The sequence below is a fragment of the Arvicanthis niloticus genome, chromosome 6 (assembly GCF_011762505.2).
Source record: "Arvicanthis niloticus isolate mArvNil1 chromosome 6, mArvNil1.pat.X, whole genome shotgun sequence".
NCBI lineage: Eukaryota > Metazoa > Chordata > Mammalia > Rodentia > Muridae > Arvicanthis > Arvicanthis niloticus.
Genome location: NC_047663.1, coordinates 91483626 through 91500285, shown reverse-complemented (window position 1 = coordinate 91500285; position 16660 = coordinate 91483626). Strand labels below are relative to the sequence as shown.

The following is a 16660-nucleotide window of genomic DNA, read 5'->3' as shown; positions in this document are numbered from 1 at the left end:
TATATAATAAAGCCAGGAAAAAAGTTGTAAAATATAGTTTACAATAATTATTCACATTCAAGGCTGTACATCAATACATACAACAACGTGGCCCCAAACATGAATTCAATCCAAATAATTCATATATTAGAATTTAAATAACACAGACTGAACTAGAGGCCAACAATAGCCAGCAAATAACCTTATATAAGAATAAAAATACAAAAGTGTATATCCTAGTATCATTGCATTATCTGTTTTCATAAGTATTTTTAATTTTTCCTTTGCCTGTACATCACAGTTACAGCTACAGACCAGGTAGAGAATATTACACACGTTCTAACTGACTGCCACCAACCTGAATGACAGCAATAGAGTATTGATTCATCCTACTGTACGTGGCTATGGAACAGCCGCAGCAGCTCTAAATACTGTAACAGTGCTTAATTTGTGAATGTCCAATCACACTGTGGTCATAATGAAGGCTTTCACCAGCACAATGACCCACTTGTAGTCATTAACCCAGATGATTAAACTAGGGTGGACTACATGGGGAGGGGAAGGTTTGCCATTTGTAAAAACTTCTGTACAGTTTGGATTCTTCATATGGAAGAAATGAATTACAGGGAAATTTCAGGTATTCATATTGGCTAATTCATTTGCTCACCACTGCAAAAGTGCTTTTGACAGAAACAGCTTCCTTCGTAGGCCACTTTTTCCACATTCTGACTTACTACCCTGAAGTGTTAGGCCAGAAGCTAGGTATCTTCAGAGGTTCCGAGAGTGGTCCCTGCCCTGTTGAATCTATCAGAGCCCTTGTCATATGTTCTACCCAAGAAGTGCAACACCCACGGGCATCACCATCAGTTTACGTTGGGTTTTGCATTAAAGCAAATGGAAAAAAAGTGTATGGCCACATCTTCACCATACTCAGAGTTGCTGTGGCCACCCAAGAATCAGCTATGAACACCCTGGGTCTATGGAACAGTGGGGAGAAGCCTTGAGGCAGTGGAAGGCAGGAAACTGGTTTCTGCACATCTCCAGCCCTAAGTTCTGACAGTCAAGTAACACTGAGTATGGTGCCCAGAAAATCTCTGTTCCAAGTTTCCAAATTGAACCAGCAGGTCCCACCCAACACAGATAAAGATACTACCCAATTTGGGTGGGCACTTTAGTTATCTGCAGCACTGCAGCACACAAGGAGATTCACATAAGCATCAGCTGGAATACCCATCCTTGGCAATGAAAAAGCCTGGCCACTGTGCTGTCCTGAACCAAGACCTGAGGTGTGGAGCAAGAACACTCACAACTATACTTTTGGTAAACCCAATCGTCTGTGTGGTTTCTTTTCCAAGAAGAGCTTTGTTATTCTGCTTTGCTAATGATTCCCAAATGGCCCAAATGCATTTCTGAGTCTATAAACTTAATTATGAATTATCCATTAGGCATGTGGCAAGGTCAGTTCAACACTTTATCTCTGCTGACTGTGTAGAAGCAGATTCAGTACCATCGTGGACACAAAGTACAAGATTCTGAAAACATCACCAAGCGCTTGGAGGCCTTAGCAGCAAAGATGGAAAAGAAGTAACATGCAGGAGCAGATTCTTGCAATGAAAATGAAGAAACTGGCTTTTGGAAAAAATCTGTCACAAAGGAATCTGCAGTAATGACATTTTAGCATTAAAAAAAAAAAAAAGCAGTCATAGTCAAACTTTCTCAGGAACACACAGCTTAGCAAGAATTGATGTATTCAACATCTGTAGGACACAAGGAAGGTAGGTTTGTAACTGGAACACAGAGCATCTAAACAGCAGATCAAGGAGGAATAGCTATGAAATGAACAAATCCTTTTACCCAAAAAATACCACTTCAGGTATGTGAGGAATGGGTAAAATCAGAATAAAAATTAAAGACTTATAAGCATATTCACCACAGCATTATTTAAATAGCAAAAACAAAACACAAAGCAAACGCAAAAACCATTCAAATGTTTTACAACAAGGAAACAATTGGATAACTTATAAATTTACAACTATTTGACTCCACAATTATCAGAAACATGCTTTTGAAGAACTACTCATGGCATGGAGAAAGCTTAAGAGAAAATGTAAAGTGAAAAAGCTGGATATAGAATGATGAATGTTGTATGTGTTCCCAGTTTGGTTTAAAAAGCAAACAAAGACTAAAGATGTGCGGGCATCAGTGGTAGAGCACTTGCTTAGCACTTCTGAGCCTCGTAATTCAGTTCTCAGCACTGGAACAACAACAGTTAGGGAGAACAGCATCTACATCAAAATGCTCACAGTGGTCTCTGAATGATGGGCCTTCCTTTAGTCTTTTGCTTTCAGAAAACAAACTTCTTTTAAGAAAGCATACGATTACGGCCCCCTTGCTGGCACTGGGAGTCTGTGCCACACAACTGTCTGCAAGGTTACTTCAAGCATGAATCACAAACACTAGGGTGGCCCAAAGAGGGCTGCAGCAGGTAAAATTTCTATCAGTTTCAGCCTAACACAAGCCATCTTTCTCAAAGTGGTTTTTACTGCATCTACCGGGTTTTAGCTCAGAATGACAGCTGAGTCATAATGCCACTCCCTGGAGTGGAGAGACTCAGCTCTATATGGGGAGGCCATTGCCCAGCTGGAGCACAGAAAAACTGGTGGAGATGACCCATTCAAACTAAGTTTCATTCGTGATACCAAGAGAAATCAGGGCTCAGTGGGCTGTGAGGTACAGTCCACTGTACCTAGGTAGGAGAAGCCAGAGAACAGTCTTCAACTTTCTTTCCATCCTTGCCATTCTTAGGACACATGATTGCTAGAGGTACTACTAGGGCATCTCTTTTTCTCCTTACATACATCCTGCATTTACATTTACTGTTACACACACACACACACGGGCGCACACACACTGTTGTACAAACTGACACCCACATCCTGTCCTACAAAGTAAGGCACCTGCACACGGGGTGACAGCTCTAAGGAGGACTGGAAAAAAATGAAGTGATTTAAGCCAAGGAAAGAAAAGAATGTGCATGGTTTAAAAAAAAAATCAAGAAAAAGGGGGCAGTAAGGACAAAGGTGACCGGGAAGAGCATGGCTGTTGTAGCAAAGGGCCGTCATGATGGCCACCCTCTACTAGCTCAGCTGAACCCTAATTTTGGAGGTTAGGGTGGTGCTTGGTAAAGTCCAGGAGGTAGTGTTGCTCTCCAGGGAAGGAAGCAACAAAGGACTCTTCCATATACAGCTAGCCATGTGGTCTAATTCAAGCCAAGCCTCAGTCCCCTGCTCCCCTGTAGTTAAGTGCCCTCAGAGATGCCTTTCCCTGTGTCTGCATGCAGGGCAGGTGTGACAGGCAGGAAGCCATTCTTACGTGTACAAATGTAGGATACAGAGCACTTTGAGGGCAAAATAGCCACAAGGTGTGAGCAAGAACAGGATTCCAAGGAGGAAATAGCCAAGCTAATACAGGCTCTTCAAAAACCAAGAGAAAAGAGTGCCTACTTTCACTCTCAGGCTGACAGCATACTAGGCCATACTTGTCTCCTGGGTTATACGGGCAAGTGAGGTCCTGCTCCTTGGTCATCTGAAGCTCTTATCACACAATCTAGCTGAGTCTAAATAAAATCTCTGTACCCATCCAGCATTCCTGCCACAGCATGATGGCCAGCTTCTCATTTACACTCCACCCCAGCTTAAAAGAATCACTCTTATTGTTAAAAGATTTGAGAATAGAATCTTTTCCCTCTCAGTTTAGATGGCCTGGACCACAGCTGGACACTGTAGACAGAACTGGGGTAACATCTGTTATGGGTATTTGGAGGTGCCTTTGTGGAAGCTAATAGAAATGGCAAAAATCGTTGCTACCTTTGGGACATGGGAGTCTGAGGTGTTGCTGTGAGCAGACTATGAAGGGAGATGCGTACTTTTAACCACTAGACACCAAGGGCCAACTCTCAGGGACATCCTAGTCAAAATGAGGTACAGCCAAGTCCCTCAGAAGCACTCTGCAAGAAATGCCCAAATATCCCAGGCCATCTGTATTATAGAACAAAGCACTGTCAGCTTAGCATCAAAGAAGTATCCCAATACTGGATATGCCAGCATAGGCAGGCTCAGATTAAGAGGGCTGTTCCTATGAGCAAGACAGTGATAACATTCTTTCCAGGCAAGGCCCACACTTTATGGGAGTAGGTGACCAGGCAACATGAGAAGGCTTTTAGATTTTCAACAGAGTTGTAAAAATGGAACTAGCTGAGAAGTGTTTACGTAAAGCATCCCAGGTGAGGTTGGGACAATGGGACACACCCTAGGGCTTTCTCAGTGCCTGCCTCATAGGGCACGTGGTCTACACATTTAAACCTGTGCAGAAACTCCCAAGAGGGCCTGCCGCCCCACTTCTCTACATGGAAGCAGTGGCCCAGGCTGGATTCTCCATAGTACCTCCAGCCTTGCCCAGGTTCAGGACAAAATTCTGTATCTGATAATAATCTAGTTAGTATTACCTAGGTGCTGGTATGACAGCAACCCTCCTGGGCAGGTGCTTGGCTTGATGTCTAGTTCACTGAATAACTTCTAGGAAGTGGAACGATAGAGCAGAGCCCAGTAAGGGCACCTGTAACTACAACAGCCTTCATTCTTCTCACCATATAACCTGCCTACTGTAAGGCAGGAACCACAGAAATCATGTCACCAGAAACACACCTGACCAAATTTCTAGGGCCACACAAGGGATTCAAGGAAGGGAGAACATACACAAGCTAAGAGCCCTGTACCCACAGCAAGCTGGTGACTACCCCAGCAGAGGAGTGAAGAGGCTCCTGGTGAAGAATTCTGCAACAATTGGGGGTAGGCCAGATACACCCAGTCCCTCAGTCACAGCAGGAGCTGTGTGTATCAGGTGGGGAAGTGTAGAGGCAGGCATGCGGTTCCTGTGGATGCTAGGAGGGGCTGGTGATGCCAAATCTGGCCACTGGTCTGGGCAGAAGCTGGACTACCGTGCAAGGAGCTGGGTCTCCATGGCCACAGCAGTGCATGGAAGCCACCACAGAGCACAGAGAGCAAGCAAAGCGACCCTGAATTCCTGTTTGTTGGCTATTGGTTTTGTTCTTTGTGTGGTTGGGTTCTTTTTTTTCTTCTTTTCTTTTACATAAAAAAGCTGCAAGGTTTCTGCCATCTATGTTCTCCTCGAGATGGCTGGCAGGTGGTCTGGAAGTGTCCTGGGTGGCGGCCGAGCCGCGCTGGGGCAGGTATCCTGGCAGCGATAGGCAGCCCGGCCGCAGGCCGCGTCACTGCACAGCAGCATCTGGATTGCTCTGGTACTGCTGCCTCCAAACCTCCTGGATCTTTCTGCACCACTTGTGAGCATTCCCGCTTGGATCCATCAGGTAATACGTCCTGTTAGGCTGCAAAACAGAGCATCTGATGTCCTTCAGGGAGTCCCATCCCCACCCAGCCTGTTTTGCTGCCAATGCTGCCAGCACCTTTTTAAAGCCTGTGGGCACAGTGAGCTTCTTTATTCTACAAGTATGTGGGCAGGTGACCTACCAAAACTAAAATCAAGCAGAGCGTATCTCCTGGCCCAATTCAGGCCTAAATTGTTCATATAGGCCTGTCTCTAAGACTCAAGACGCTGACCTGACCCTAGAGAGACACTTCCAACAGAGATATAGAAGCCTGTGAGGAGACACAATCAGACACCTTATAGGGATAGACTCACCGTGTGAACAAAGAAAGTTTTAAAATTCTTGGCTTCTGGTCGGAGCTCTTGTGACCATGGAATTTCACCTTTTAAGACCTTGTTGACAGGATCAACATAATATAAATGTGGCCCTTCTGTGAGTAATAATTGTCGCCGTCTTGCAAATAAACCCTGGTATAAATAAAATAAACAAACTGTTTGATCAAGACATAGATGGGACTAACTGGTAAGTAGCTCAGGATATAGCGACTGCCAGGCCCCTCTTCATTCACTTGAGACATTTCCTCCTCAACCTGGAACGTAGGTCCAACATATGACATCAGGGAAAAACATAAGAACAGGTCTCTGCTGTTTAGCTTACAATATGCCTTTTAATGGCTAGCTTGTAGTGCCCTGATCACTCAGCTTTTCTAAGGCACAGAGTCCTGCCCTTGGCAGGCCAGGCCTCAGTCCATCTTCATGGAGAGCCTCACGTCTATTGTATACATAGTCAGGAAGGGTATTCAGGAGGCTCCTGTCAGCAGAGTCTTGATATATTCTGCACTACCTGTTGCCTAGAAAACGTAATAAACAACAACCCCTGTAGTTTTCAAATCTTCTAATGAAAGACTACTTGCTGGGCTCTGAGAAATAATCTATCCTCCTCAACTTGACAGAAACCTTAGCCTTGTGCCAGCAACCGTGTCCTGTGGCCAGAGCATAAGGCTGGTTCTCCACAGGACTGGACTGCTTCCCTAAGAGACTGAGTGCTCCTGGCTTTATAAAATCTAGAGATGATCTCCAAAGATCATCTTAAGATGAAAAGTGCCATGTCCAACAATTCATGGCAAGACCCCACAGTGAAGAACTGACCTGAGACAGAAGCAGTAGGAATTCATAAGATGAAGAGGATCAGGGAACCTACTTACCTTTCGCTTATCCACTGGGCCCATTTTTAAAATTAGATTATTTTCTACAAACTGGTGCCTAAAAAAAAGAAAGAAAAAAGAATAACCCAGCAGTTCTCCAAACTCTACCCTTTGGACAATCCCCATAGGGCCTCTGTAGACTTTATATCCATCGAATCCTGTCCCTGACCCCACCCCAAAGATGCAGCTTCTCTTCAGGTCCAGGAGATACCCCAGATGTAGTGATGCAATGTGTAAGATTTTATCTGTACATGTGGGCCATAATCTATTCCTGAGATCATCTTCTAGTTGGAGATACCTGCATCGTAGAGGAAGGTTGGGAGATAGTGCCACAGAAACAAGCTAACACATATCATCATCATCATCATCATCATCATCATCAGCAGCAGCAGCAGCAGCAGCAGCAGCAGCATCATCTCAGCATCTCATCATCTCCCCATCATCCTCATCCTCATCCATCACCATCACCATCATGTCAAAAAAGCTGCAATGAGGCTGAGTGTGCTGGCAATAACTTTAATCCCAGAACTCGGGACGCAAAGGCAGGAAGATCAGGAGTTTAAAGTTATCCTGCCTACATATCAAGTTCTAGGCCAGCCTGGAACACTGCCTCAGAAAACAAAAAGGGCTAAAACAAAACATGCTAGGTGAAAAAAACTTCACAGAGGTTTGGATGTCACTGTAAATCAATATTAGAATCTGCAAATTACTTTTCAAGCCAGGACACCTAAGAATGCCTAGAATCCAAAGTTATTTAGAATCATGAATCCTTAAAAGATAGCTTCAGATGTACTTAGTCTTACTGCAACTTGATATGCCAAGGCTTCACATGCAACTTTGAATTCATACATAGCAATGTGGCTCTCCTAAAACAGGCAAACTCTGTCATCAATGCCAAAGAGATGAAGACACAGAAGCTAACAGGTTCATGCTTCACCCATGGTCAACTACATAATGGCAATGCAATGCAGAACTCCAAAGCCTGGTTCTCCTCTCTGCTATACACACAGACTCCAAGACAACTCTCTAAGGACCTGGGCCTGAGGCCCAAGCACAGCCTCACTGTTTCAATCTAGTATCCTGGAGCATACAGTGCAGCTGTACAACTGACAGTGGTCCCTGACATTCCAGACATCTCTCCTGAACCGGCTGTACTTAGGTAAGGAGACCTGTGATGCTGTACAGCAGGCATGAATCTGTTTTAAATATCAGCAATCTAGCCTTCAGGCCTCATGTTACTTTATTTTATTCATTCTATGCATGAGTGTTTTGTCTGCATATATGTATGTACATGATGTATGTGCTTAGTGCCAATGAAGGTCAGAGAGGCATCAGATTGCCTGGAATTAGAGTTAATGGATGGTTGTGAGCCACTATTTGCTGGAAAATGAACCCATGTCCTCTGCAAGAACAGCCAGTGCTCTTAGTCACTGGGCCATCTCTCCAGCACAGGCCACATGAACTACACTCTCCTCTAACACTAAAGGAATGTTAGCATTATTATTAGCATTGTTCTCTCTGGATTGTAACTACCAACACATAGTCCAGAAAACGTCAACACATGCTTTCAATACTTACTCACCTTTATTGTTTTGCTTTGCCTAGAACCTTCACACACTCGGCTGGCCTCAATCTTCTTGCCTCTGCCTTCTACGTGCTGGGATTGAAGGCATATCACAATTTCCAGCTTCAATTATTTATTTAACTAAAAATAATAAACATGCCAGGCAGTGGTGGCGCATGCTTTTAATCCCAGCACTTGGGGAGGCAGAGACAGGCAGATTTCTGAGTTCAAGGCCAGCCTGGTCTACAAAGTGAGTTCTAAGACAGCCAGGGTTATACAGAGAAGCCCTGTCTTAGGAAAAACAAAGAATCAAGCAAGCAAGCAAACACACACACACACACACACACACACACACACACACACACACCAATTAACTGAATAGCAAAATGACTCAGTGGTTAAAGGTCCTTACCAATAGACCTACCTTCCAAACATACACACACATACATAAAATGTATGTATTACCATGTACTCATATACATGCCTACAACTGATTTACTCTATACTGGGCCATATCATAAATGCATCCTTCTTGGTTTTTAAAGTGGTAATTTGCTGAAATAGCCATCTGCAATGAGTCATTGGTCTTGTTTCCTGGTGATAAAAGGCACCTACTCAATGTTCTTGAAAGGAATGTGATAGCCAGTGCTTCATTTGTGGATCTTCCCCATCTTTTTATATGTCTACTTTTTCCCCAGTGTACTTTCTTGCAGTAATTTTCAGAACTGCTCTCTTCACTGTGAGATGCCTCCTTTGCATGTCAGGGAGAGCACACTCTCTACAGTGATTCTATGCTGGACTGGGTAGGCTAGTTCTAGTCCAGTGGATTGCTACCCTGATTCTATGGTGTTCTGATATCCTTAAGAAGGTATGGTTGTGCTACAGCCTCCTTACCACATTGTTCCTCTGTGGAACAATTGGTTCCACAAATGGTGGACAGTTTGAGCTTGAAAGAATAACATAGCTCTGCAGTTCTTACAACCATGTCTTCTTCAGAAAACTCAAATCGCTTGTATTTTTTTTTTTCGTATTTTAGTTGTATCTGATAACTTCCCAGTTGAATTCATGTCCCTTTCTGACATCCATCCATATAAATTTGAGGTCCCTTTTCTGAGAATACAGTAAATTACTCGTGCTTGCCTGTAACTGTAAATTGTTGGTGAGAGAACACTTACAAACACATACTACTATTTAAGCACACTTACTTTTTTTTTTTTAAAGAAGCAAAGTGTCTCAAATAGAACAAAGCTCAAGAAACAAGACAAAAACCAAGTAAGACTAAAGCTGTTGACGTCACCACTCAGTTGCTCCTGTCTGTTACTATTTCTGTTTATTTTTAGACAGGGTGTCACTGTACAGCCCAGGACAGACTATTGGAGTTCCAGGCCCGTCATCACATCCAGCTTCTCCTCTCTCCAATACCTGAATACCTGCAGCGTATCTGGGTTTAAACTCTTCCAATGTTAAATGGAAGGCTGCTGTGGATGGAGATATTGTCACAGTAAGTCTAGAATAAAGAGGTATAAGGCAAGCAAACTAGCCATGCACACATTCCAGTTAGACCAGACTACCCAGGCTCGCTGGGCTCAGAAGCTGACCTGGACCTTTGTAGGTCATTCTTACTTTATTGGGTTTCTTTTATTCCATATTTGCTTGTTCCACTATTTTGTAATTGCGGCAAGGTCAGAGGTTTAGTTAATCTAAAAATGTTTAGCCATACTGCAAACTGTCTGACTCAAATGTTTTTATCCTTCTGAACATATGCCCAATTTCTACCTATAATTATTTTAAAGATATATAGTAAGTCAGCTGAAAAGAGAGGTGGGGTATGGGGCTGAGGACTGCCACCAGCCTTGGGCACGGCACTGATGAGCTGCTCAATGGTGGTGGTTAGGACCAGCTAGTTGAGTCTTCCCCAGGAAGGCCTTGCAGCACCTAAGGCATTGCTGTAATAGGGCTCTTCAATAATGTGTTGTTTCTGTGGACCACAGCTTCCAAGTAGCTCAATTTTAGCTTTGCAGTTTTTAACTTGATTACTTTTTCTATTCAAATCTCTCAGATTGCTTTCATCCATACACAGTATATAATCGAATGTGGCAAAGTCTTCTTTTGTAATTTGTTGTGCAACATGTTGCATGTGGATGCCATGTTTTCTCATGCAGTTCTGCCCTCGATAGTCAGGGGGGTTCCCCACTTCATAGGTGGATGTAGCCACACTGTCTATCCTCCAATTATCTGAAATCTTTTCATCAGTTACCAATTTAAAAAAATTGAATACTTCTGCAATGGGTGACTGGCAAATGTTACCGAGACACATGAACAGCACTGACTTGGACCCAACCTCTGCCATGTTTTGGTGCGGACCCTGGGGCCCAGAAACCACGTAGGCAGAAAACTCAAATCTTCTGTGTGTGCAGGCCAGAGGTCAATGTCAGGTGTCATCTGATCTCTCTCTCTCTTTCTCTCTTTCTCTGTTTCTCTCTCTTTCTCTGTTTCTCTCTCTCTCTCTCTCTCTCTCTCTCTCTCTCTCTCTCTTTTTTTTTTTTTAAATGTGTATCTCTACCTATGGTAGTTTGAATGAGAATGGGCCCCAAAGGCCCATATATTTGAATGCTTAGTCATCAGGGAGTAGAACTATTTGAAAGAACTATGAGATGTGGCCTTTTTGAAGGAAGTGTGTCATTAGAGGTAGATTTTGAGGTTTCAAAAGCCCACAGCTGCCCAGTATCTCTCTGTGTCTACAGATCAGGATGTAATGCTCCCAGCTATTGCTCCAACTCTTACTGCCTGCATGGGCCCATACTCCCAACCATGAGAATGACATTAGCTCTTAACTAATGCTTTCTCTTATAAAAGTTGTCTTGGTCATAGTAGCTCTTCACAACAATAGAACAATAACTAGGATACCACCTTATTTTTTTTTGTAGATTTATTTATGTACATGAGCCTACATGTATGGTGCGTCATGTGTATGCCTGGTACCTGTGACAGTCAGAAAAGGAACTAGAGTTATTGATGGTTGCGAGCCATCATATGGGTACTGGGAATTGAATCTGAGTTCTCAGTAAGAGGAATAACTGTTCTTAGCCATTGAGCCATTTTTCTAAGCTTTCTCCACCAAACCTGGAGTTCATCAATTTGACTAAACTGGCTGTAAGCCCCAGAGATCACACTGTCTCTGCTTCCCCAACACTGAGGATTTGACTGCATTACCACACCTAATTCTTTATGTGATTGTTAGGACTTGAGGTCAGGTCCTCAAGGGTGCACAGCAAGAATTTTACTGACTGAGCCATCTCATCTCCACAGCCACTGACATCTTTGTAGAGGTAAATGGTGACTACTGAAAAAACTATCTTTTAAGTTATTATCCATGTTCACGTTTGTATTATAAATGTGTCACAAGTAACTATTTACATAAAACTTACAGAAGTTTAATAGTACTTTAATATATTTTTTAATATTATTGCAAAACAGACCAAGAAACTTTACTTGTATTTCTATATAGGCATATGGACGGTCAGAATTTTAAAGTAATGACTTACTAGATGATTAAAATTGCAAATTAACTATAGCAGGTATAACTGAAGATTGCTAGTTAAGAGTATAGTAGAACTGTTAGGATATAGTAATCTCAAAAATATGTATCTTTAAGCCTACTACAGAAAATTCAAAGAAAATAACATATAAATACATTTTATGTACTGTCAAGATAATGTCCACCCTCCAGTATGTGATCACTGAAAAACACTGCATACTAGCAGCAAATAACATTGAGAAAAAGGTAAATATTATCTTAGCATTAATATATTAATTCTGCCACAAGGATAGGAAATCCCTGAAACTCTGCAGACGCATCACTTTCCACATAGAACTGAAATTGTTTTTGTTTTTTTGAGATAGGGTTTCTCTGTATAGCCCTGGCTGTCCTGGAACTCACTCTGTAGATCAGGCTGGCCCCAAACTCAAGAGATCAGCCTGACTCTGCCTCCTGAATGCCGGGACTAACACCACTTGGCTTAAAGACTGGAAAGGATAAAGAATTCCAAAACCAAAGACAGTAGGCAAAAGACCATAGGCTTCCTGTTCTGTCTAGCACTCACGGTCCTAGGCAGAGGTGAAGACCCAGGAGAGCTGAAACACACATACCCATAGAGACAGTGCTTCTGAGCAGGCTCTAAGAGGAAGGGCTCCTACATGAGACTATAGAAAGCAAGACAGCAGGAGACTCAGCATACAAGAAGCCTAAGATGCCCTTACAAAACTCCTGCTCGGACTGTACCTAACATCTAAAATTATTTTGATCAAAATCTTCCTTAGATTTCATAATAGGAGCCGGGCGGAGGTGGCGCACGCCTTTAATCCCAGCACTTGGGAGGCAGAGGCAGGCGGATTTCTGAGTTCGAGGCCAGCGTGGTCTACAGAGTGAGTTCCTGGGACAGCCAGGGCTACACAGAGAAACCCTGTCTTAAAAAACAAAAACAAAAACAACAACAACAACAAAAAAAAAAAAAAACCAAAAACAAAACAAAACAAAAAAAAAAACCAAAAAAAAAAAAAATTTCATAATAGGAGAAAATCTTTACCAGCCACACTTCACACAGGGATTAATATCTAGAATATATAAAGAACTATAAAGTTAAACACTTAGAAAATCCAAACTGCGGATTCAAACTAAACAGAGAGTTCTCAAAAGGAGAAATACAAATGGCTAATACATGTTTTAAAAGTATTCAACATCCTTAACTACTAGGGAAATGCAAATTAAAACTATTTTGAGATTTATCTTGTCCCAGTCAGGATAGCTACCATCAAGAAAACAAATGACGATGCTGGGTGGTGGTGGTGCACACTTCTAACCCCAGCACTCTGGAGGCAGAGACGCTGGATGTAGGGCTCTGAGTCTGAGGCCAGTCTGGTCTACATAGTTTGTTCCAGGACAGCCAAGGCTACACAGAAGAAAGAGGAACTTTTACTTACTGTTGTTCTGAGCAGAAATTAGTATGGATGTTTCTCAAAAGAACAAAACTATAGGGGATGAAGAGATGGTCAGTGGTTACAAGCACACTCTGTTCTTTCCAAGGACCTGAGAACAATTCCCACAACCCATATCAGATGGCAAATCCACCTGAACTCCAGATCCAGGAGACTGACACCCTCTCCTCAACACTTCAGGTACCCTCACACATGTGGCATATACAAGTATATGAACAAAAAAATAAAATTAAATTAAAAACAAAACTAAAACTCAAATGGCGTTATGACCCCCTTATATCACTCCTAGGATACAGATATACATAGGATGTCCATCAGAGAGAGAGAGAGAGAGAGAGAGAGAGAGAGAGAGAGAGAGAGAGAGAGAGAGAGAAATGCACATCCATGTTTACTGTTCCATTATTCACAATAGCAAGAAAAAGGAATAAGCCTAGTCTGCATCAAAGGATGAATAGGTGTGAAAAGTGGTCCAGTGGCTCACACTTGTAACTATGACATTTAGATGGCTAAAGTACAAGTATTGTCACAAGCTCAAGGCTATCTTGGGCTACACAGTTCATTCTACCTGAGTGAGACTGTATCTCAAAATACAAAAAGATAAAAAAATGCAGGAAAACATGTTCTCTCACATGCAGATCCTAGTTGTGTGTGTGTGTGTGTGTGTACACATGCTTACATCCATGTGTATGGGGTGGGGACAAGTGTAGGTCCCAGAAACTAGAAAGAGAACCATAAGAGGCAAAGGAAAGCCTTAAGGAAAGGGGAAATTTCAAAAGGGTTAGGGTTAGGGGTAATAGAATAAATGTAATCTGAGCCAGGCAGTGGTAGCACATGCCTTCAAGCCCACTACTCAGGAGGCAGAGACAGGCAGAACTCTATGAGTTCTAGTATGGCCAGGGTCACACAGAGAAACCCTGTCTCAACAAAACAAAACAAACAAAAAGAGAATACACCTAATCTGAAAGTAGAAAGAATACTACTGGGGGTAGGAGGAGGACAAATCTGTGGGTGGCAAGGGAGGATCAATAAAAACAAAACACATATGGGAATACCATAATGAAACCATGTTAATTAAAGATGAGCAAATATGGAGCTGAAGACATGGCTTAGCCTTTAAGAGCATTTACAGTTCTTCTAAGGGACCTGAGGTTAGATCCCAGTAACCATGCCATGTGGCTCACAAACACCTGTAATTCCAGCTCCAAGGGATCCAACACTTCCGGCCTCCTCACATACCTGCACTCATGTAAATAAACACACACATGCACATAACTTTTTTAAAAATCTTTTTTAAAATGATAAATAAAAATAGAGCAAAATCAAAACTCCTTTTCTCCTATCCTTGATAGTACTAGCACCTTAGGAAGGAAGGAGTTCAGAGACAAACTCCGCAGGACGGTAGATTATTTCTAGGAGCCAATATCCACATTTAATTTTTCTAGAGAAAATATATTTTGGTGGTAAGACAATTTAGTCTTAGCCAACAGCATCCCTCAGGAAAAGCTACTAAGGGTGGTTCTCCTCCTCCTTCTCCTCCTCCTCACAAGCCTCCTGAGTCTTGAACATTCTTCCCTCCTGCCTTAACAAGCCCTCAGTTTTTCTCCTCCCAATACACTAAAATATATATTCCTGAGAAAGCTCATTGCCATAAAAAAAATGTCAAAGTGTAATGGGGATAGATATGCTCAAAATATATTATATACATGTATAAAATTGTCAGAGAATAAACTTAAAGGTAAAAGCATAAAAATTCTAGAAGGAAAAAGTCAGGCATCATGGTGCACACCTTTAATCCTAATTTGTATCAGTTTCAGGCCAGTGTGGGCTACATAATGGCCTTGTCAAAAAAGTCTTTTGACCTTGCCAAAAAAAGGAAGGGGGGAGTGGTGGGGTGCCAGGTAGAAATACTGAAGCCCTTTCAGCAGACTCGAATTTAAAACAGGAAGGAACCAGTTGGATGGACATTGTAAAGTTTTAACAATGAAACAAAACCCATCAATAGAAATAAGCTGAAGAAAATGTTGGCAGAATAGAGAATGGTTTTCATATATATGAATCTTAAAATCAAATATATATTATATATTTATATATTATAAAATCAATTTATAAAGATGTAAAAAAATGTGTTAAAAAATTGTCAAAAAAAACAATTTTGTTTTTCAAGTAATTCAAGCCCCATTCCTGAGGTTGGATAACGTGGGAACTTTGTTTCTCTGAAAAGCACTGGAGAGGTGAGACAAGGACAACTAACCCAGCCCATGTCTGCTCCCCACGCGTCCTGTATTCTAGACAGGGCTGCTGATGCCTATAGTTCTTACCAAGGGTTTCCACCGGCTTGCTTTTCCAATAACAACCTTTTTTCATCTTCTGAAAACTGTAAGTCTAGTTCAAAAGAGTTAGTGTCCAAATCATGGATGTACTGCTCTATGTTGCTGCCCGACCTCTGGGGCAGGCTGGCATCCACCGTAGACAGGGAGTGGGAAGAGGAGGAGGATGACACCTGCATGCAGCCAAACTGGCTCAGGAGATTGTCGTACTGCAGGGAAGAAGGAGAAGAGAAAGCTGCCTTAATTTGTCTTTAAGGCCAAAGACCCCTCCCACATTGCCTGGCCCAAACAGGCACTCATAACCTGGCAAGCTTACAGATACTTCAAAGGCAGATGGACTGCCTGTACTGTTATATAGAGACAGATTCTTTTCCAATGGCTACTTGTCCACTGGACCAAGGCAAGGCTGGACCTTCTGCTACAGGTTCCTCTTCTGATAGAAACAGAGGTCAAAGAGGGGCTATACCAAATCCTTCACCTCCAGGGAAAAGAAATCTGGACCCTCACCCAGCACAGCACCCCAAGCCATACACCTGGCAGAGAACTCAGTTCAGGTATCTTAGGTTTTAGGGTCACCACATAGCTTGATTTAGCTTACATTTGTTTTTTAAATTTTAAATTTTAAAATACAAGCCAGTGTTGACACAGAAAGCAGAACTATTCACAACATGCCATGTGGGCAGCCCACATTCTATCTAGCACACTCCCAAGCAATGACAGGGCAAAGATTTTTGAACATGCTAAAGTTAGGTATGGCCATTCTGGGCAGACAGCTAGGCTGTGTGCAGGCCTCACCCTCCTGAGCCCTACCTTCTATACCTGAGTTTTCAGAAGAGCCCTGGCTACTACTCTACAGAGACCAGTCTCTGCCCTCTGCAGACTCTAGAAGCCCTATGTCCACCACTTCCCTGCTGTTGCCCAGTGGCCCTCTGCACAGTTTATGCTTACACAGCCCCACAGCAGCCACAGCTCCATCTTGCTGACTTCAGATTCACATACTAGCATTGTCTCCACTTCCTTCATGAAGGTTTCCCAGTGAGATGAATGATGTCTCTGCTTCAATTTACAGGGATGACTATCATACTTCTACTGGAGGGAGAGGTATCCCTCACAAAAACATTCAGAGCCAGTGCGTGGCTTCAATTTCTGTTCTCTGCAGGAAGCTCAGAGTCACTTTCCTCTAGCCA

General features: G+C 42.6%; 1 protein-coding gene across 4 annotated transcripts in view; it reads right to left on the bottom strand.

Annotated features, from left to right (window-relative positions):
* Positions 1-4820: 4820 nt before the first annotated feature.
* Positions 4821-16660, bottom strand: part of Pdpk1 (3-phosphoinositide dependent protein kinase 1) — a 73177-nt gene continuing 61337 nt past the window's right edge. For 2 of the 4 annotated variants that reach the window (XM_076937229.1, XM_076937230.1), the window contains 5 exons: positions 15465-15682; positions 13132-13179; positions 6588-6645; positions 5698-5850; positions 5212-5383 (listed from right to left, as the gene is read on the bottom strand). In XM_076937229.1, the coding sequence (XP_076793344.1) occupies positions 5267-5383; positions 5698-5850; positions 6588-6645; positions 13132-13179; positions 15465-15682 (594 nt within the window). In that variant the 3' untranslated portion in view covers positions 5212-5266. Of the gene's footprint in view, positions 5384-5697; positions 5851-6587; positions 6646-13131; positions 13180-15464; positions 15683-16660 lie in introns of all 4 variants that reach the window. The other 2 variants (XM_034504482.2, XM_034504481.2) reach the window with 1 other exon arrangement.